The following is a 23218-nucleotide window of genomic DNA, read 5'->3' on the forward strand; positions in this document are numbered from 1 at the left end:
GTAGCTGGTGTTTGGCAACCCTAAAACGAGCAATTAACGACTTTGGATCGGATCAAATGATATTACAGACGACGCATTCACACAACTGTGGTGATAGAAGCATGTGAATAAACTGAAGCAGAGGATCTCTGGTGAATAAAAGATCTCCGTGTAAACCTGCATTGAATTTCAGCTTCATGCAATTCAGTAAACAAAGAAATGAAAGTTTGCTGCTTTTCCTCAGACCTGCTCCTCCGTAAGCCATGAAGTCATAGTCACTTTATTTTTAGGTTTTGCGAGTCCAGACACTCTTATGGGATGCAGGTGATGCATGTGTGGTGTTATGAATCAAAAAAGGGCCCGGGCTCGGAAATGTGTCAGCTGGATTCATGGATGTGATGATAACTTCTGCTGGTTTGTGTTGTGGGGACATGAACTCCTTTCAGGTGGTTTGGGATTATGAAATTTGGCGTAGCACTGTCGTCACGCTTCCTTAATAAAACTAAAATAATCAAGTGTTGTACTTTCTTTTTCCATGTGCGCACAGACTCCAGCTCCTCTTCCTCCTCCTTCTCTGCCTCCTCCTCCTCCTCCTTCTGCCCTCACTGCTCCTCGGTTGTCTGTTTTCTTGAAGTGGGTTCAGGGAAGTGTTGAGGGGGTGGATAGTCTTGATTTTCTCTTGCATCGCGCCTTAGCCAATAACTTGTGCACATCTCAGCTGGCAGACATTTAAAAGGGAGACAGTCCGGCGCTGGAGCAATTTGTATTAACCCCCCCCCCCCCCCATTGGCCCCCTGTCTATGGAGCGGTTAGTCTCCCACCCGTCCACAGCTCCGCCAGTGTTCAGCCGACAGCATTAGGTGCCGATCATCTCCGTAAGGTGCCGCAGAAGAAAAAGTGACAGGATCACATCATCGCGCTTGGAGCAGAGGACACAGGCACAGGTGAGTTGCTCTGGACGCATCGACTCGCCATTATTAAATATAAAGTACGATATTCAATACATTGTACTTTATGATTGTTATACTGCTTTGCACACATGAGATAGTTTTGCGGGTTTTTTTTACAAAATCTTGTGGCTTTCCTTTGCTTGTTACAAGAATTATGAGAGCAACTTTTTACTTTAATCTACCTACTTTTGAATTAATTCTAGTTATTTTTCGTCAAAAGTCATTTCCACGTGTTGACAGAAGAATGGAAATGCTGGGTCCGTGCGTTTTTACGCAGCGTTAAAGCTCTGACAGCTGTGCGTATCGGTGCAGATGAGTTATTTTTCTTCTCCCCCTCTCCCCAGAGGATGGCCAACGCGACGCGCATATTCTGCAGCATGGTTTTCATCATCGGGTTTCTATCCTCTCCTGTGGAATCAAAAAGAAACCGAGGTTCACAAGGCGCCATTCCTCATCCTGACAAGAACAATCCGAACGAATCGGAGCAGCAGCCGCAGCCGCAGCCGCAGCCGCAGCCTCCGCAGCCGGGCTCCGGGTCCCGGCAGAGGCCCGGCTCGTCCTCACCGGCCGACGAGGTGCTGGAGTCCAGCCAGGAAGCCTTGCATGTGACGGAGCGCCAGTATTTGAAACGGGACTGGTGCAAGACGCAGCCTCTCAAACAGACGATCCACGAGGAGGGCTGCGTCAGCCGCACCATCATCAACCGCTTCTGCTACGGACAGTGCAACTCCTTCTACATCCCCAGGCACATCCGCAGGGAGGAGGGGGCCTTCCAGTCCTGTTCGTTTTGCAAGCCGAAGCGTTTCACCACCATGACATTCACTTTGAACTGTCCGGACCAGCAGCCGCCCACCAAGAAGAAACGCATCCAGCGCGTCAAGCAGTGCCGCTGCATATCCATCGACCTGGACTAAAAAAAAAAAAAAAAAAAAAGCACACCGCGGCGATTCCGTTTCCTCCAGGACGGGGATTGTTGATCGTCTTTGGTTGTCACACAGCCAAGAACACGTGCCTTTCTCCATCTGGAGATGTGCGCTACACACTATGACATGTACCATTCTCCTCACCAGGTTGAAAACAAGCGCGACCGCACGGAGACCCCCGCACGTTTTACGCACGGCTTTTCTCACCCCAGTAGGACTGCACAACCCCCCCCCCCCGGGTTTTTATTTAATACTCCACTGCTCCAAACACTGTTGTGACAGGGACAAACCTTTCTTCTCACAACCCTGTATTTCTTTTTCTACTTGTGTATATCTATATATATGTATAGTTGTTGAACTGGATGTTTCCACTGTGTGGAATAAGATGGATGGCTTTATGCGTAAATGAAAACTTGAGTTTCTTTCGACATTTCAAGAATCGTTCAAGGTTAAACCAAATTGATTTCTGTGAATTTCGATTTCTTTTTTTTTTTTTTTTTTCTCGCTTTAATGTCCACCTGTATTTGTTTTAAGCCGGCAGCCTACTTTGAATAACGAGCCAATAGGCTTTTCTCTCTTTAGTTTATACGGACGGTGATGATATATAGTTTACAGATGAAATAGCTGCGAATCCAACTTTGATGTAACCGTTTTTGTTTATTCCTCTGATTAAATTATCCCAGAAAAACTAAATAAATGGATGCTGGAATACTGTGCATATGATGTGATTTTAACTCATTGTGTAGGAAAAACGTGTGAGACTAATCATTCCTCCTGCACGCAGCCAAGCAATCAGACTGTGGAGAGGACTTCATGGGTTACTCATCCTGAGCACCTCTTTAACTCGAACACATTTGATTTCTAACAATGCAAATCGGGCAGAAGGAATATCATGTCCAAATTGAACAATTCCAACGTTTATTGAGCAAGTAGCTTGTCAGAAAAAAAAAAAAAAAAAAAAAAAAAAAATGGCATTAGTATCTACCCTGTTTTCATAGTATTTATTTATTTACATAATCATCATGTTTACACTTTAAAAAAACAGAGCAATCTATTGATTCTTGATTGCTGGTTTCATCATATAGCTGGAAAAAATGTGTAATTACGGTTTCATTTCCTCTAAAAAGATCAACATTTTTATTTAAGTCGGAAATCTAAAGCCAAACACCCAGACAAGAGCAGTTTTTAGACAGTGTATTGAGGGTCCACTATTTGATTCACATAGTTTTAGCTTAATTTTGTGTATTTTATTGGCCAAATGCTTCCAGTTTGAATCATGCAGTTAAAAATTACACCATTATGTCAAATATTAATAATGATGGAGATCATCCAGATGCCACTGCCTCTCTTTTTTTTTTTTTAAACTATGCTTGTTGTACAGCTGATTAAACTATGCCAAGTAAACAGACACCATCATTTCTTTACGTAATAAACATTAAATCTGACAAATTCCTCTTTAGAAGAAGCTAATTATCTGATTCCAGGAGACTTCCTGGAACAGTTTAATGTCCTGAAAGTTTGTTTTTTTCTATTTATTCTGACTCACAGTTTATTAAACAGCTCAGCTGTATAATCAATCATTAAATGTCCTTTGATGACTCAGGTTTCACTCATTCACTTGGCAGAAAGACTTAACAGAACCAGAGAAAGTGCGAGTTCACATCCACAATCCAGCATCAGCATGGCTCGCCGGGCATCCAGTAGTTTATTCTTGAAATTTAAAACAATTCCATAAAATTACAGAGCACCTACATGAGAGCTACTGAAGGATACATGATCTGACATACTGTACATCACTACAGACACTTCGACAATTCCTTGGTCAGTGTCAGTTCATATTTTTCATGGTCAAACCCCCCCCTCCCCCGGAGTAAAATATACTTTCAAGATATATATTGTTTTAAAAATACAAAATAAATGGCACATGTGAACCACTTTGGAGGGTTAAAAAAAAAAAAAAAAAAAAAAAAAAAAAAAGTAAAAGAAGGAGCAGTTTCATGGATATTCTGATCATGGAGGTCTGTCTGAGGTATAGCAACCGACATGGCTCGAGGTGATAAACATTAACTGTTCTTAAAATACAGACCCTCATTGCTCCGAAAAACTAAAAGAGAAAAATGTCTTCATTCTTCACAAACGACTCAACATCTGAACAGCACTCAACTAACCCCCATGTGAAAATACATCTCCCGCCTGAATGATTGATCAAGCAGCTTCTCACTTCATTTGGTTACAACTCAGAAAAATATACCTTCAAAGGGGAAAAAAGAGGCTCTTTTTTTTTTTTTTTTTTTGCAAAAAATAACTCTTTCCTTACATAAATAAGCTTTTCTTAAATGACACAACTGCATTCTTACATCCCTAAACTTGTGAAAATAAAGCATGATCTTAAAATATTTCCTTAAAAATAAACTTTTTTTTCCTTCTTTTAACTGTGAAGCAATATAAACCTTGTAAGAAAGAAAAATCTTGCATAGGAGAACGAGGTGCAAAAAAGTGCAAGGCCGCTGAAAAAAAAAAAAAAAAAAAATTAAATAATGCACGCCATTAGCATAACAAGGGGGGAATGTGGTTTACAGCGTGCTACAACTCACAGCTACCACAAGCAGGAAAGTGCTCAAGAGTGCGCCATGTACATGTGATGCGCAGCACGAAACGAGTGGTTGAAAACTTTTAATTGGCGAGAGAGGGTTTGGTTTTGTTCATCTCGTGTTTTTTTTTTTGTTTTTTTTTTTAAGAGTGTTTGCCGGAGGGAAGGCCGAGACTTTGGACCAGATTCTGCTCTCTCCTGAAAACAGCAGAAATCCTCCACATTACTTTTTTTTTTTTTTTTTAAATATATGTATACACAGAAAGAAAAAAATCTTCATCTGCACTTGAAGCCCAGCGCGGGGTCGTTTCTCATATTCCTCAAATCGGCATGACATATTTACAAGAGTTTTAATGAGCCGTGGTGAATGAAAAGCTGTACGCTACAGCAAAGAACACTGGGAACTGCCATCCTACAGAGGGAGAGAGAGAGAGAGAGAGAGAGAGAGAGAGAGAGAGAGAGAGAGAGAGATCTGTTTTGTCAACAGGGATTTTCCTCTCAGCAGGCTCTGCCAGGAAGCCATATCCCACAACTTTTACACTGTCTGATACAGTCGAGAAAACAAACAAACCAAACCCCCCCCCCCCCCCCCCCCCCCCCCAAAAAAAAACAACAACCCAGAAAGCTTGTGGAGGATCCAGGGGGAACCTCGTGGACGTGTCAGCTGGCACTGCTGCGAATCCCATTGAACCCTGGAGACCTTTCACAAGCTGACCACTCAGAGGTCACGCCACGCTGGATGAATGAGGTCAACCTTTGGCCCTCAGGACTCCCATCGCGCCGGCTGTGTCGGCCATGCATCCTCGCCGCGGGGGGTCGCGGCAGAACGCCTCGGGGTGAAGGCGAAAGAAGCGTCGGGTGCAGAGATAACGGCAGTGCGAGAAGTGAGAAAGTAAATAAGTAAGGAAGTGAGTAGGGAGTCTGGCGAGGTTTTATTACAAGTCCGTAAGTGGAACGGCGGGCAGGAGGAGGACGGGGCCGTTTTCATTCATCGCATCTCCATCGTCACTTCCCCTCAGCTGGACGACACGCCGGCTTCCTTCTGCCGCAGCCTCTCTTTCTGTTGGCAAGAGGCGGGAGAAGACTCAGCGTATCGATCTGACACAAGGCAGAGCGGCTTTCAGGAAATGAAATTCCTCTGACGAGTATAAATCAGCTCTCACCAAACTGTTGGCGTTGATCTTCTTGGTTTCGACCCTCTTCTCCGCTGTGATCTTCTTGATGTTTTCTTGAGCTTCCTTCAACCTGGGGAGGAAAACAGAAACGACGCCGAGGCCTGACGTGAGCAAACGTCAAAGTGTCGAAAAAGATACGATGAAATCTGGAAAATAACACAGTTTCTTCATATCAAATAATACATGTAGTTTGGATGCTGGGTTAGATCTGATCTATACAAGTCAGAGTTGGAGGTTTAGTCTGGGAAATGTAAGAATAAGTCAACACACACACACACACACACACACACACACACACACACACACACACACACACACACACACACACACACACACACACACACACACACACACACACACACACACACACACACACACACACACACACACACACACACACACAGACACACACACACACTCTGAACGTGTCGGTAGTTTGCGGTCAGTGAAAGCCCCTCAAGTGCGAGGCAGTCGAGAATGACAGTGGCCTGATGAGATAATGAGGCGGCCTTTAAAAACACACTTTGCTTTTATGAGCGTGCGAACAGTATTTAAATTGCAGTTAATTGTACGTAAGCACAATCAGCTGTGAGTAACGTGGGAGTCGGTTACCGAGTAAACCGGTAGCAGAGACACGTCACATCCATTTGGGGTGGATTAATTCACAGCTCCGACTTTGGGAGTCCCGAAAGCAGCACATGATGTCTGGACAGTGACTTTCTCCCCTCGTCCTTTGAGCTTCACTTCCAGCATCGTCACAGTGTTTATCAGCTCTCCCTTTCTGCCGTCCCTCGCTGGAATGCCCTCCCAACACGATGCCTCGGGTCAGAGGACACGTCGTAAATCCAGACCCCAGCTCGTCGCGCTCAGGACCGAGGCCTCCGCCGCTCCTGCGCTCTGATGGCCGAACTCCCTCGCTTTCCCTACAGCCCCGCTCTCCGAACATCTTCCCCGCGTGACGCCCGGAGGCGTTACGCACCGATTGAACACAGCGGGCCTCGTTTGAAGTCCCGAGTACATGCACCGTCTGCGATTCTTTTTGTTTGTTTGCTTTACTGAATTCCTACGTCGACCACACTGTAAACACGTCAGACTTTACGAGGGGGATCTGTCATGTTCTTTATAAGTATCACTTCGCAGGACATGCCATCAATTTAGCTCTTTCAACAGAATAATTGGAGGGAAGAGACGAGAGAAAAGAAAAAAAAACTGAAGTGAAGTCAGAGTTTATTCCATTGTTTCAGTTTTCTCAGTAAATTCGATTCTGATGCTGAGGTTATGGAGTATGAACCAACCAATATGAAGTATCTCTCCTGCTTTATAGAACCGGCAAACACCCCGATGACACTTGTTATACTGGTAGAAACCTGCACACCAAACAAGTGGACAGAGATAGTTTGAAAAGTAGTCAAACACACTCCGATGCAGTTTGATGGGAATGCGAACGCTACGCAATGAAAGCAAACACAGGACGCGATGAATTTCAGAAGCTCCTTATCGTCTCGATTACGGGCGTTGATTTGCATAAAGGAGGAACTTTTGCTGCTGTTTTGGACACGAGTTTTTAGTTTGCCCCAGAATATTCCAGAAATGAGTATTTAAACCAGGGCGGTCAAACATAAGGCCCGTGGGGGCAAAACCGGCCCGCAAGAGGCTCCAATCTGTTGACAAGTTCAAAGAAAACATTGATTTTGGAACTAATATCGTAAGAGTGGCTGAGATATCAGTGATGCTGCCATGAACGCTAGATAACTAGCATTAGCCTCATTAGCCATGCTGTCAGGGTGAGTTTGTGAAAACATGCATAATCCAACAGCTAAAGGAGAAGTGTACAGGACATTTCTCTGTATTTTGCACCAGAAGGTTTCATTAAAATTGGCTTCGTGAGAATATTTTTAGTCATTTTCTGTTTTTAGGGAAAATGGAGACGTTTCTATCACGTTTGCTCAGTGTCACAGTCGGGCTACTTGTGGCCCCTGAACTCAAATTCTTTGGACATGGCTGAGGTTAAAAGATGTGAGTGCCGCCCTCACCTCTCCTTGGAGATACTCTTGTTTTCTCGGAGCCAGGTGTTCTTGAAGTCGTTGCCGAACTCGTACCAGAGCATGAAGACGTGACTCGTCGTCACTTCCTGCTCTCCGGACTTTGGCTTGACGCCGAAGTAGCTCACCATGTCCTGGAAGCTGTAAGGTGAAGGAAACAGGAGAGGTTTAGACATCTTATCCACACTTACTAATGATATCACCGGCGTTAAAAAGTGATCAGGGAGTTAAGGGAGGGCGGCAGTCGGACGTGGGAGCGAGAAAGCAGAGGTGGAAGGTGAGCGTCCACCCTGCTGGGTCGCAGTAGCGGCGGCTCCATTATCGCATTGACCTCCACGGCCTGCAGGGGACGGAGACAGCTGCTCCTCCACACACACACACCGAGGAACCCTCGCACTGCTTCTTAATGCCTTCACTCACACAATACGAGTGGATTACTTTTGTTTGCTCCTCGGCTTCGTCCAGTTGTAACCCAACCTGAACTCTGCCGGAGGCTCTCAGCGGCATACGCAAGCCATGAAACTTCTGCCTGCTGCTTCGGATTCCCTCCTCCAACCATGACATGAAAGACATTTTCTGGCCTGTCAAAGGGGGGTTGATAAAGGGAGGCCATGATTCAAGGGATGCTCTCGGTCCCATTGACACTCGGACAGGCTTTGACCTCCAGATGCGCGGTGGCTTTTGGCAACGCTAATCGAAGACACGTTCAAGTGGAGTGAGACGGCGCAATATGCTGCCCAGACGTCCAGCCGAGAGTCTGAGAAAAGGGGGGCGTCTGCGCGAGCCTGCTTCCCATTTCCCCGCCATGCGTCATTTTTCCCGGGATGCTCGATAACGGGAAAGCACCGTAGATCATTCTGCGGCGGACGGCAGCGGGACGACGCGCGGTGATGTTTCACCGACCGACTGACACCGGCCAGGTGACCGTGTCCCCGCGCGATGAACAGGATCGCTTCTCCGTCCTCTCCTCTCCTCTCCTGACCCCGGGTCATCGTGTCAGAGCTTTCTTTGCACAAATCAAGCAACCAGCTTTTCCTTTCAGCCTCCTGAGCGGATGAAACAAGCAGATACACAAAGCCTCACTCAAAACAGATGCACGCACGCACGCAGGCATGCCGACAACACATAAACAAAATCAAGCAGACTTTTTTGTTCATTTTTTCGAATGCAGACCGGTCGCAATTGCACACACACACGCACGCACACACACAAACGTACATGTCTGTAGTCTACGCTATGATGCCACTGCCGTGAGAGGGTTTACTGCGGCACCCACAGTCAGCATTCCTCACTGACAGCTATAAAAAAAAAAAAAAAAAAAAAAAGACCCATTACAAAACCATGAACAGCCGTGAGAATCAGGAAAATATTTGGACAGGCAACTCCGCATTCCTTTGTTTCCCCAGTAAAAAGATTACAGGAGTAAACTGGGTGTTTGTTGGCTGATTCAGCAGAGGCCGCGTCCGAGCACAACCAGATACCAAACCAGCACCGGCGAAAAAACCAGAAGTGCACGTCGGTGACTGCGGAGACGGCTCTCGGGGCCAAATGAAATTGAGCATGATGGAGGAGAGGGAAACTTAATGAGACGGAACTGAGGACAGAACCAGAAAACCTCAGAGGAGCCCAAACACTGAGCAGACAAATTAGGAGTGCATGTTGGGGAGAAAGCCACAGAGTTCACCACGGACCGGCCTTGAATGACACTAATAAGGGAGAAAAAAAAAAAAAAAGGAGAAGAGAGCATTAAAAAAAAACAAAAACACCATAAACAGATGCTTTTGTTGTTAAAGTCGCCGAGGAGGAAAGAGGAGTGAAGCGACTGATGCATTGTTGTTTTTCCAGTGAAATCTTTGAAATGTGATTACATCAAAACATGTTCACATTGCTTGAATCTTACAGAGTTAAAAGCCAAAATATATAGAAGTTATGAAGGATACTGTTTTTGAGGAAGCAACCAAAACTGATCAACAATCTAATAAGCAAAGTTGGAAAAAGAACTGAAAAGTTTTTACTCAAGTAAAACTGATGTTTCTACGAAAAAAATCCACACATAGCTTCAATCGTGCTAAACTACATGTGGAAAAATAAAGACAAAACAAAAAATATAAAAAATTCTAAATGTAAATTAATTTAAAAGAAACCACAATCACTGGTGGAAAAAGTACATAATGTATCATGACTATTAAACATTTATTCCCCGCATTAAAATCTATTTTCAAAATGATGTCTTGTATTATAATAAATACTAAGATTTAAAAACTACTACTCTTATGCGCTCTAATTGTACTCAGCTGCAAGTCAATGCACAGTCCTTAAAATAAACTCCTACGAAAGTATAAGATTTATGTTGCACGTTATATCAGAGTTAGAGTGCAATAATGTAGAAAAACTGTTGAAAACACAGTAAAGGATCTCGTGTGGAGGAACCTAAAAAAGAATATTCACAAAATGCACATTTATCTACATTAAAAACTGTATTTAACATCACAATTCAAAGTGTATTTATAAACAGTAATGATATAGTATACAAAAAATTCCACTTCAGTAAACATATGTACATGGTAAAAAGAATTAAAAATGCAGATGAAAAGGTTTGAAGATTATATGATTTATAAATAATCAGAAATTGGAGAAAGACATTTAATTTGATGTCACTGACAAGAGGAACGTCCTCAATAAGAGCTGAGCAATATTTCACCTTTTGATGGAAATGTGTTGGGTTGTTATTGCATAAAAATCTTCTCTAAGAAAACTCCTCTTCTAATGCTTGTCTTTTAACCATCAAAGTAATTAGAAATACTCACAATAATGAAGTGAGGTAGAATTTGTGGGCTTCTAATACTTTAGTATTTTAAGCCGCACAATCTATATTGAAATCATAAATTGCAACTGAATGCGTGCATAAGTTGACTTAAAATTCAGATTTCTATCAAGAAGAAAGAATCTGTTTATCGAGGAATGTGAATGTGGATATTCTGTACATGTAAATTCAGTCCGGCTATCTACAATGTATTTGAATGCTTAAAGTAACTAATACTTTGAGTACTTTGTCTTTTTACAGGAGTATTTTTATGTGTAGCCTAGTAAAAGTCAGGAAACATAAGCACCGGTAGTTCAACTTGAGTTAAAGTTATCTGTACTGGTTCCTTCTTTGATTTTTTTTCTTTGCCAGATAAATTCTTTATTTCCCAGTCAAAACCAATTATATTGTTTCTCCTATTTTATTATATGTTATAAACCCTCACTTACTGGTCATGTTGTAAATAAAATTGTAAAGAAATGTCTTAAAGAGCAGAAAGAGTGTTTTTGGAGTTTTGCATTGCTCATTTTTGGTAAAAAAAAACTACAAACATAAGTTACAACACTATATCATGCCCTATTTTACATTATTAATGAGACAAGAATGAAAATAGCAGCTGGTCGTCAAATTTGAGGCTCTGCTTCATTGTTTTAACCAACATAAGATTCATATTAAAATCAAATTTGACTTTTAACAGCTTAATTTAACAGCTACAAATTTGTATGAGATTTGATTTAAAATAATTATATTTAAGGTCTTTTTTCGGTTTTGAAAATGTCCCCATTGGTACATTTTGACCCGAACAGTTTATTAAAGGTTAACTGTTCTGTCAGATTTATATTTATAGCGACGGACGAAAATCCATCGGCAGGTAAAAGAAAAACACAAATCTCATAAACGGAGCCCAATGATCTGGAGGTGATTTGTTGGAAAACATATTGAGGTTGGACACCTTGTCTTAAAGTCTTGTTTACGTCTTGATTCACGCCGGCTCGTCCTGCCCGGGGTCAAGGCCGAGGTATTAGGTAGCACTAAGGATGGGCTGTCTATTTCTTTCATTAACATTGAGCACATAATCTCTCGCCGCTGCTGCCATTGTGTGTTTGTGTGAGGATCCCTCATCCAGCACAGATGTGAGAGCCCACCCAGGGCCCGGGGAGCCCGCTGACGCCCATATTCATCAACGGCGTGTCACTTTTACGAGGTGGCTCGGTGGGAACCTGAGAAAGAGACCCCCGCCTTCCTCTGGCTTCTGCCGAGCGCCAGTCGGCCAGCCCCCCTCTTCAGATGAAATTAAAGGAAAACTTCATTAAAGCCAAAGGCGCTGTCACCTTTTGATCAATATTCCCCCACCAAGTTCAACACCTTCATTACAGTGGTGTCACTCATTCACCAGACACGCACGCACGCACGCACGCACGCACGCACGCACGCACGCACGCACGCACGCACGCACGCACGCACGCACGCACGCACGCACGCACACAGCCTGTTTCAGTGGACAGACGCTACACTATGTGGCGAGGGCGGGACTTGTGCAGAGAATAAGAGGTGCAGAAAAATCTCTTGGCTCACAAAGAGCAACATGAAACAGAACAGTCCGGAGCCATCCGCTGACTTATAGTGTTGTCCAAAGCGATCACCTTTCTAATTGTTTATAGTTTCCATTTTTCCCAGAGTCCGGCGTCTTTCACTTTTCTCCTTTACGCGCCCTCGTGATTTATTCTGGAAGTGGGAGAGGCACGACATAAAGCAAACAATCCTGCTCTCTATCTAAACAAGGCCAAAATAATCTATTTGCTTTGTTTGTCTGCGCCGCCATCTTTTTCCAATATGAGACGTTCCAGATATGATTTCGTCCGGACGGCGAGCTCTGCGCCTGCCAATGTGTCTTGTGCCTATAAATCAAATGCCTGTCAGAAAACTCTCTGCACAAAAACTTGGCATGGGGGGGCACACACGATGTGTTCAGGCTCATACGTGTTGATTTCAAGCGATTATGAAAATACAAAGACTTTATCAAACGTTTTGGTATTAAGTCAGATGAAATTTGACCTTCTCCTCAAAGCAGCAAACGGTTCGAGAGTTCCCTTTTTCTTACCTTATCATCTGTTTAAAACTGCACAAACATTGCTGCAGTGTTATCAGATGCAGCTACGCCATCTACAGAATGCAGGCTACATAACTCCGCAGAGCTATTTAATGTTTGCAATCCATAACACTTGGAGGAATTTGCTCTGGTGATAGAGAATATGAACATATTCTGGATTTGTTTAGGCTACCATGCCTGTCCAATTGCCCAAAAATGCGCAATGAGGGAGTGGTTTGTCCACTAAATATGTGTGCTACATATACATGATAACATCAACGTTCTTAAATATAGTTATAAATGTGCAGAATACCTGTGGGCCACCGTAATGACAATACTATATTATATGGGTGCGAAGCTCTGTTTCTCTCTTTGTGTAGTTTTTCAGTAGTTTAAATATCATCACCTGTCTAGGAGTTATGGTTATATTATATATGCACGCAAAGTCCAGTCAGCGGTGACAATTTAAGGTATAAAAAAGCCATTTTCCTACCTTTTCTGTGCAGCGTTTAGTAGCTCCTCTTCATCAGCGTGGTCCTTTTGAGCTGTAAGACATAATAAAAGACATATTTAGATGGATCATGAGGTAGATTGTTAGTTTTGATTGAATAAGAAGTGACTCCTGAGGAGGGCGCTGTGTTCATGAGCCACCCCTGGGAGGTGTCCACTGAGGGGAGGAGAAGAAGAAGAAAAAAAGGTTGAGATGTCACTGACACACTGAGCATGTTATCCAAGTGACTGTTAAGCACATTGTAAAGTTTGACATGCTTCTGTGTGTTGACACACAAGAGTGTGAGAGTGTGACGCCTGTGCTCGGGGGGGAGTGGTGGTCTGTTTGCACAGTGTGTGTGTGTGTGTGTGTGTGTGTGTGTGTGTGTGTGTGTGTGTGTGTGTGTGTGTGTGTGTGTGTGTGTGTGTGTTTGAACGTGTAAACCTATGTTCTGATCAGAGCTGGAGCAGGGGGTGCGGGGTTGAGCAGAGACGCTTGGGAACTGGAGGCTCCTGTGGACTCCTGCCATGTAAAAGTGTCTAAATGCAAGGCAGATGTGTGCGGCGGGCCAGGCCGAGGTGCAAGAATTTATCTAGGGCCAGAGAGTGCCTGTGATCTCAGATTTATTGCATTTTTCCAGATTCATCCTTTTTACAATGATGGGGGACCTTTCCTACTTGAAGATTTAAGAGGGGGAAGTCTCCAAAAAATTGTTCAAAGGCAGGTTTGGGGGTCTTCTGGGAGAAGGTGAGCTCTAGCCTCCGATCAACCAGCCCCGTTACTTTTACTTTCCTTCTTTTTTTTACATGTACGTGGGCAAAAGAAGGGGTAATGAAGGAGGGGAGGGTGGCTTGTACGTCTGGGGATAAAGGGAGGAGGGGGAAGAGGAGAGGGGCCGTGACCAATGGCGTTAGTCTCAGTGGGGGTCAGGCTGGCGCCTGAGGTACCCCTCTGCTGCGACTGTGCAGAGGTGGCACAGGAGCCGAGCGAGAGAGAGAGAGAGAGAGAGAGAGAGAGAGAGAGAGAGAGAGAGAGAGAGGATGTGTGAAGTTTCTCTTCCTCCACTCCCGGTGTAAACATGAAACCACTAGTCGCTAACTAGAAAGTTATGAGACGTGCATGCTGAGGAGGGACAATAAATTAGGGCTTTAAAAACCTCTGACACACTTTTCCGAGGCCGACGATTTACCTAGCAGCCAGATAACAAAAAGAGACGGAGGGGCAGCTCACGAGGGATGCTGAAGACTTCCATAAAACATCCGCGCTCACGTCCCCTGCCCCGCCCCGCCTCCCTCCCAGCGCAGATGAATTTCTTAAGACTTCATCAAAAGCAGCTTCCTCGGCACGCTCGCTTTTCCCCCTGCGAATTCTGCTCCGACACAGCGGACCTCTGCGCCTGACTCATCGAACAACAGAGAGGATGTGACAATACGCATGCACTCGCACAGGCGGGAATTTGTTTTCAATTAGCCGTGGCGAATATTCAACATGAAAAATATGCCAGTCCGAGCATCCCCACAGGTTTCAAAGAGCGGCTGTTAAAAAAAAAAAAAAAAAAAGGTTGATTAGAGGTGTTGCGAAAACATGGTGTTTTCCAGGAGGGCCGTGTTTAAAGGCGCACAAACTGTGGTGGAAACATAAAGACACATTCCAGAAAATCAGTGAATAAGATCAGATCAGGGAAGTTCAGCGAAGACACATTCAATAAAAATCAAGTAAATGAGAGAAGGGGGGGAATTTCCACCGGGACTGAAGGACAAGAGAGCAAAAGCAGTGACGGAACGAGAGAACTGATCGCTGGGTTTGGGTCTGGGAGAGATCAGGACGAGTCTCAGAGCCACAGCCAGAGTCAGAGTCCTGCTGACAGCTCAGACACGAGAAACACTCTTGAACAGAAGGAAAAACCTCGATCCGGTTCAAAGAGTCACACTCTATGATGAATCTCACTTCAGGAGGTATTGGAATTCAGAGGTAACCAGGACTGGTTAAGTTCAGCGATATATCGGGAGTTAAGTCGGTATAAAGATTCAAGAATATCAGATAAAAAGACAAAAACATGGAAATTAAAAGATTTGTGTGTAAAAATACATTATTAAAAAGGACAATTTCATTTGTTATCTTTCTGTTACCACATTATCAAAAGCCTCGAATTAGCAACTTTCAAGAAATGTCACTTATTGAATGTGTGCAGAAATCTCTCTGATTTTACACACAGGAAAACCAGATTTAAACAAGATTGCGCTAGTTGGTGTGGGATATATGCTTGAGTTTAAAGGTGATGACATGACTCTTAGGTCCCATTGACACGACAACCTTTTCAGGTGAAAACGCAAAGCTGTCGTTGCATTTTGGTGGTCCGATCACACGACAACGGTGCTCGGAAACCACTGAAAAGGCAATCCTCTGAAACGCTGCTACTGCGCACCACGATCGTAGAAAAGAGTTCTTCTGCACATGCTCAGTAGACGGAAAAGAACAACAACGGCAGCCTCCAGAATGTCATGATTCCCAGTCCGAAGAAGAAGAAGAAGAAGAAGAAGAAGAAGAAGAAGAAGAAGAAGAAGAAGAAGAAGAAGAAGAAGAAGAAGAAGAAGAAGAAGAAGAAGAAGAAGAAGAAGAAGAAGAAGAAGAAGAAGAAGAAGAAGAAGAAGAAGAAGAAGAAGAAGAAGAAGAAGAAGAAGAAGAAGAAGAAGAAGAAGAAGAAGAAGAAGAAGAAGAAGAAGAAGAAGAAGAAGAAGAAGAAGAAGAAGAAGAAGAAGAAGAAGAAGAAGAAGAAGAAGAAGAAGAAGAAGAAGAAGAAGAAGAAGGTTAAGTAGATTTAATCACTATGCAGTGGAGATTTATTGAATTGTCTCCTGCAATAGAATAATGAGGGTGTCCTCTTGTGTCCTCTCTGTCCCCAAATACTTCTCCTCTAGCTGTTGCATTCTGCAGGTTTTTTCATGTGAACATTTAGTCTAGTACTACATACTAAGCGGATTAGAAGAAGTTTACAATATCGAAACTTGTTCTAATTAAGTTAATCTAACTTCCTGTTCTTTATATTGTAATACATCATGTCTTTAATGACAACTTTTTCTTGCATTCACTATTTGAACGAGACTTGATCCTCATTGAGAATCCTCCCCCGAAGCCCCTCCGCAGCCTCATTTCAATCTATCAAATCATGTGTTGAGCACATGTATCTGTAAGTCAGCTGCCCGGGCGTCTACCTGAGCGAGAACGGCGCTCGTTCGATGATGAGTCAGAGTCTAAGAGCGTCGGCCGCTCTTTGATGTGAGAACTGTTTCTTTGTTTGAGCCGCTCGAAGTCATGGAACCATCGCTGATTACACATCGCCGCTCCCGGGAACACGGCCAACCGCTTCAGGAGGACTGTTCATGGAGGAAAAGGCTTTACAAGTGTCCCACAGGATTGCTTTGCCCGTAGGTGTGAATGTATGTGTGTGTGTGGTGGTCTGGGACTGGACATTGTGGAGGGATGGATTTCGTTTGCAGATTTTGTTGCCAGTGGCCAGTTCTGTAGTAGATAAAGCTTTGAAAGACATGCAAAGAAATGCATGTATTCTGATGTCAAATCGCATGCTGCGGGCTGGCTGGATTGAATGGAGTCACCTTGTGCACAGAATATAAAGAAATTCTCATCCAATCACATCCGTGTACCAAGTTGGCCATCCTACTGAGAGAGTGGGTTTCTACCACGATATGCTAATACAGGGCGTCAAACCGCCATGCGAGAGGCTCCGATCTGGCCGCAAACACACCAAGCAAATGGTCAATATGTCAAAGAAAAGATTCATTTTTAACACATTTCTTTCTCCATGCAGTCAGTGAGCGTTTGTAAAAAATATGCACAATGCAACAGCGATGGGAGACGTTTTTTGGACATTTCACTGTGTTGTGAGTCATTAAAATTGGTTTTATCTTGTGATTGTAGTCATTTCCTATAGTAATTGTTTGGATTTACTCTGCGCCACAACAAAGAAAAACTTACAAATTTTAATTTAAAGGTTAGTATGGAATTATTTCACCAGTTCGGCCCACTCGAGATGAAATTGGGCTGTACGTGGCCCCTGAACCCGAATGTGTTTGATCCCAATTCTAGAATCCCCAAAGTTGCAAGCATTTAGCTTTCTTCATTGACTTATACCTCCCTGAACCCCTATCACCTCTGGAACCACAGTCAAACAACAAAACCAACTTCTAACTCTGGTTATATCAGAAAAACTAACTTTTAGATGGTTCACTGGAATACAGAGGAAAGTTTGATGTCTTTTTTTGGAGGGTTTGTCTTCAGAAATGTTCATAATTATACATAAAGGCACAAAGTGCGATAACTTTAAAAGTGTGTTACCAACAGGTTCAATAAACAGAGCTGCTATGTCTCATACAGACGTAGTAAAACTCGCCCGGTTAGCTCTAAACTCACACATTAGACACACTTTGTATCATGTTCAGTCATATAGTTCCGGCTTCACATTCAGAGTGCAGAGTACAGCAGTGTGCGGGTCAGAGAGGGGACAGACGGCGAGATGATCCGAGTGTCGGGGAAGTCGCTCTCCTGTCACGGTGGTCTCCAGGAGGGATCCACTGAGGCCAGCCAGGCTTTACAAGGCCGCAGCCAGAGATGTCCTGCCAGCTTTATGGAAGCTGGGAGTACATGAGAACCATGTTAGGAGCAATGCGATCCCCTCATACAGGCCCGTAGACCGCCGTCCTCATGCTGTCTTACAGTGCACCGAGACGCCCTCTCCCAGCGAGGACCAAAACACACACACACACACACACACACACACACACACACACACACACACACACACACACACACACACACACACACACACACACACACACACACACACACACACACACACACACACACACACACACACACACACACCGAGGAGCCGGAGACTTCCCCTCGACCAGCTGACTGTCTGACACCGCCAAAAAAACACAACTGTAAGTGCCTCTCTTTAAAAGGTCCCACGCTGTGCGTCTGGGTGAAAACAGGACCTTTCTACAAGCTCGGTAAGCTTGGTTTCATGGCTGTCTTCAGGGCTGTAAATCCCCTGTCCAAATGAATGTTTCATCTTTGAAGACACTGAGAATTTTCTTAACAACCTCGCATGAGACAGGCCGGTTGGTGAGCCGGGCCGAGCGAAAACATTCATTATTTCTATCTGGCAGTGAGAAAACTAGAGTGTCACTGTGCATGAGTGAGCGGGAGAGGATGAAAATTAAAAACAAAAACAAAAACTTGACGGACATGACTCCACTGATCTCGTCGGGTAGAAACTGTTTGGTAAGGACGAGCAGGAAACCGGAGATTACGCAGACCTGTTTAAACAACAGGACCCGAATGGCAAAGTCACCGGGTTTACATGCGTAATAGCTCTTCTTCTTTTGGTGCGGTGCAGAAAGGTTCTTTCTATGATCCCGACACTTGTTTGTTTTAAAGTGAGACTTGACTGCAGGCAGCTATATCGGGAATAAATGATGAACAAATGAATGAAAAAGCTAAAAATACACAACTTTCCCCCACATTTTCTTGTTACAGCCTGATTGGAAAATGTGTTAAATTAATGTTATACAAACATTATAATGTAAAAGAAGTATAATAGCAAATTTTTTTTTGTGCCAATTTTGGAATACTTTCCAGGTTTTAATAGCACATTTCAATCCACGAACCATCATTTCCATTCATTGTGAATTAACTATCTGGTGCATTTTACTGATTTTCATATTTCAGTGTGCTTTAAATAAAATGAAATGAAACTGTGTAAAAAAACACCCAAAAAGATAATCAAAGTTGTCTCAAAGAAAAGTCTGACCCACCGGTGGAGATGAATCCCTCCATCCTGTCCTTGAAGGGCTGCAGGTGCTCCTCGGATGAGTTCGCGCACACTTTCTGCACATTCTTCTCACAAGCTGGTGAACAGAGAAGAAAAATCGATTTAAAAGATGATTATTTACAGTGAGAAGAAAATCGAGAGTCAGTTAGAGAAGTTCTGTGGAAGATAAACACAATGTTGTTCTCAGTGTTTAAAACTACCTCACCAGCAAACTATACAAAACACATAAATAAATGTATTTTAAAAATACATGTGAAAACAAGATGCCAAATCTCACACGAGGTATTAAAATCAAGGTCAAATCATGAAAATCACAGGAAAATCGTTTTGTTGTGAAATACTGTTTGGATCCAAAGACACTAAAATCATAAGGCTGCAACTATCACACCTGTTCCATTTGTAGATGTTCATTTAGGCCTCGTTTACACGACAGCGTTTCAAGTGAAAACGCATAATGTTTGCGTTTTAGTTTCAGAAAAGTTTTGTGTTTACACAGCAGTGTTTTGAAGATGATGTAGGGTTCATGGTCGGCCACTAGTGGGTGCTGTTACTTGATTTTGGGATGAAACCTGACACATGTGCTTCCAGAGAACAATACGTTATAAACATTACCAATGGGAGTACACAAACATCGTATGGACAGACGATGAAGTTGGACTGCTGCTACGGTGACTCTCAACAATAAAACTACAAGTCCAAGGATAATATGAACTGGGAGTCATGACACTCTGGAGGAAACGTTTTTGTCCATCTACTGAACATTTCAGCTTTTCAGAAAGGTTTTCCTGCCATTTCCACAAAGTTGTAGCATTTTCAAAAAGTTGCATTTTCCCTCCACTTCCATGGAGTCGGAGTTGGCGTGATGAAAACAAAACAAACAAAAAAAAAGTTTTCACCTGTTCTCACAGAGCCTGAGTATTTTCAAAAAGTTCCACCTTATTTGAAAAAAGTTGTCTTTTCAGTGACTCTGAGCACTGTTGTCATGTCATTGGAGACCCATAACGCAACAAAAGTTTTCCATTTTCACTTGAAAAAAAATATTGTTGTGCAAAAGGTGCCTTAGTCTGTACAATTACATTTCTTACTTTAATCACATTTAATTCTAAAAATGTCTCCCGGTAAAGCATTAATTAGTTTTAAACTCTGCGTTTCATTATGATTTCTAGTGAAAAATCTGGGTAAAGGTGTGGTACGAAAAGAAAAATGACCCCAACCCCCTTCGGAAAAGGTAAATTCATCTAAAAATCAATCAAGTGATTAAATCAGAATTCCCTCTTTTCACTCCAGTTTATTGCTTTAACTTGAAGTCGGGTGGAAAACCGATGATTTATCTATCGGTATTGTCTCAATTTAAGTGTTCAGGCTTGTGTTGCGTTGCAACAGGACTTTAAAAATGCCTAATTAAAAACAATTTAGACACTGGTGTGCAATAAACTTGTGCGCCGTGCAGTATTCGTCCCGCAGTGCCGCCGCGACATGTGAGCGCAGCAGATGTGTTTGCTGTTTGCGGATGGTTTTCCCTCTGTCGTGCCAAACGATCCGGCTCACACGGTCTCAGAGGAAACAGCCGCGTTTGAGCCCGTTCCAGCTGAACCTTTCCCCATTTCCTCCCCGCTATAAGCCCGCGTTACTATACAAACAGACGCCTGGCGAAAGGAACCTTGGCACAATCCTTCAATCTGTAAGTCATTAATGGCTGCAATAAATACCTTAACTCGCTTATGACTGGATAGCAAAATACTTCTGCAACAGAACGAGAACATTAACAGGTCTGGCCGCTGTCTCACTTCACAGATCCAAGTCCGGCTCTCACATCTTCGCATGTGGAGACCGTTACACCTGCAACTCGGCAAAGCCTTTTCTGTTCCATCTTTTATTTATTGGACGTCTTAATAAATCGGAGGAAACGCGATGTTTGGGGCATTAAAATCGGGGGAATTACGTAACAACGTATAAGCCGCGGAGTCTGGATGCCAGGACACCTTATAAACGTATGAGCAGGGAGAGCCGGCAGTGATCGAAATAAAAAACAGAAATAAACATGACAACCAAAATATCCTGTTTGGACAAACCACATTTCCTTACCCGAAATCCCCCAACTCTAAAGGACCCATTAAAACAGTGTTCAAAACAGCAAGTCTACAATTTTGAGGCGGCTCTCTTCCAAATGTGGTCCAGACAGCAAAGGCCACAAGGAGGAAGCCCACAAAAACACAGCAGCTGTAAAGAATAAAGACTCGAAGCTTGACTTAGAGACATTGTTTGGAGATGATGATACATTTTTTGGGAGGAAAATTGCCTTTGAGAAGAGATTCTCCTGCAACTGATGTCATCGCACTACACAGGCGCCCTCTTTCTGATGTTTCTTGAGGATTTGCTTTTTTTTTTTTTTGTCTCATTACCACCTTGTCATTTGTCCATGTTGAACTCTGTACTCTCACTGATCTGCATTAAATGTGCTTTACAGAGGAAATATGTTGATATCGGGGTTCTGGAGCCTGTGGTTCTAGATCCATGTGACTCTTTGGCCTCTCTGTAATGGCCCCCAGAAGCTATGAGATATTGTAATGTCTAAATGTTTTTAAAAATATTTTTTTCTGTATTTTATTTCCACACCGTACTGTTTTTCAAAAAGACTCACTGTCTTGCTAAAACTGCCTGAAAAGAAGTTGAACAGCTAAAATTGGCATTACAAAATAGGTTAAAAAAGCTATAACAGCTAAATTGCCCCTAAAAATGCTCAAATGCCTCAAATTAGTCAAAATGACAAAAATGAACAAAAGATATAGAATGTCTTGAATAGCCAAAACAGCTCAAATAAACTACAAAACGTAGCCTACAATGGAAACAAACAAATAAAACAACTAAGGCTACTCAGACAACTAAAGCAACTATGACAACGCTTTCAAGAGAACATTGACAATTTTCACGACAACGGTGCTCCGAGTCACTAAAAATACAACTTTTTGAAAAATTCTATGACTCTGAAACGCTGCAACTGCGCATGAGCACCACAGCTGTAGTAAATAGGTCTGCTGATATGTGCGAGTAGATGGACAGTAACAATAATGGCAGCCTCCACAGTGACTACTAGTCCATATTCTCCTGGGACTTGGAGTTTGATAGTTGTCAGCCACTGTGATAAACAGAGATAAAGTTCCTCACTTGTAGAAAAATGGGTCTCTTGACATGATAAATGATGATTTAATCCAAGGTACAGCCATTAAAATCAGGAGTTATGTTTGTTAATAATGAGTAAAGTAACAGTTAAAGGTACAGTACGCCAAATTTCAAATTCAAATTTCCGGCTATCCACAGCTCGCTTTGAATTACCATTTCACACTACAAGAGGGTGCAGTGCGTCTCTATTACTAACTACTGAGAACAAAAAAAGCAGCAACAGATTCAAGTAAAACTTTTAAATTCATCAAGGGCTGACACTGAAAAACTAAATCTGAAAAACACTGACTAGTGTACATTAATTAAATCTTACATGCTCCAAAGAGATCTAAAACTGATTTATAGTACATATTACATTATATATATATATAGGATTTCAAAAGACTGCACTGTTTTTACCACTGGGTGTGTGTTTATATATCATATGTTTGATGATGTTGAAGTCTATACACAGGTAATAATCAGCTGCAACCACTTCCTGTTTGCGTGCGTAAAACCACAATGATTGCGCAGTTTACAACAACAGTTACACAGATGCAGTGACCCTCATGCGGTGGTTGGCACCGTTTGTCCCATCATGCTCTCTGCCCAGTCACGTCGCCACAGGGGAGCAAGTTCACCGCCACAGACAGACGGGATCCCGATCGGAGCCACGGCTGCGCACTTTAAAGCCAAAAGGGGAAACAGATCCACTCAGCAGCTCTGGGACTGGGGTGCTAATGCAGACATGACTCGGGAGTGTGGTTTGGTGCACGCCTGTAAGTCATTTATAAACTCTGCTTCCTGATAGGCACGAGCTGATTGGTTAACAAGTGTTTCATGGACTTTGTTAAAAGCCAGAGCGATTTTCCACGAGTTCCTCAATGAGTTTAAGACTCAAAGCTTGAGGCTCCACACCAACACAAACATGCTCCGATATCTCACCGAGGACTCTCCTGAATTAATCACATCTGAGTAGGAGTGAGTCGACTGGCTTTTGCATCAGCAGCTGTGGATGAGGCGGGCTAAACAAGGACAAAAACAAACACGCGTGGTTTGACTCTGATTTCAATAGGTACTTGCGATTTAACCGCAGTGAGCAAGAGCGCCACGTCCAGCTACCAGGAAATGACAGCATGCAAAGACAATGCACAGCAACGGCGC

At 43.1% G+C, this 23218-nt stretch overlaps 2 protein-coding genes across 2 annotated transcripts in view; one reads left to right on the forward strand and one right to left on the reverse strand.

Annotated features, from left to right (window-relative positions):
• Positions 1–600: 600 nt before the first annotated feature.
• grem1b (gremlin 1b) lies at positions 601–2568 on the forward strand. Its single transcript, XM_080480638.1, has 2 exons — positions 601–923; positions 1274–2568. Exon 2 carries the CDS (start codon positions 1277–1279, stop codon positions 1841–1843), a length of 567 nt encoding a protein of 188 aa, XP_080336764.1. The 5' UTR covers positions 601–923; positions 1274–1276; the 3' UTR covers positions 1844–2568.
• Positions 2569–3844: 1276 nt separating this feature from the next.
• Positions 3845–23218, reverse strand: part of LOC308120228 (formin) — a 51704-nt gene continuing 32330 nt past the window's right edge. Inside the window, exons 13-17 of the mRNA XM_080480702.1 lie at positions 18879–18971; positions 13045–13096; positions 7651–7800; positions 5606–5687; positions 3845–5502 (exon numbers count right to left, since the gene is read on the reverse strand). Coding sequence (XP_080336828.1) covers positions 5458–5502; positions 5606–5687; positions 7651–7800; positions 13045–13096; positions 18879–18971 — 422 coding nt within the window. The 3' untranslated portion in view covers positions 3845–5457. The remainder of the gene's footprint in view (positions 5503–5605; positions 5688–7650; positions 7801–13044; positions 13097–18878; positions 18972–23218) is intronic.

The sequence above is a fragment of the Lipophrys pholis genome (genome assembly GCF_963383615.2).
Source record: "Lipophrys pholis genome assembly, chromosome: 14".
NCBI lineage: Eukaryota > Metazoa > Chordata > Actinopteri > Blenniiformes > Blenniidae > Lipophrys > Lipophrys pholis.

Bases quoted from the DNA above. Each gene is read 5' to 3' on its own strand.
- grem1b (XM_080480638.1), top strand. From the start codon at position 1,277: ATGGCCAACGCGACGCGCATATTCTGCAGCATGGTTTTCATCATCGGG.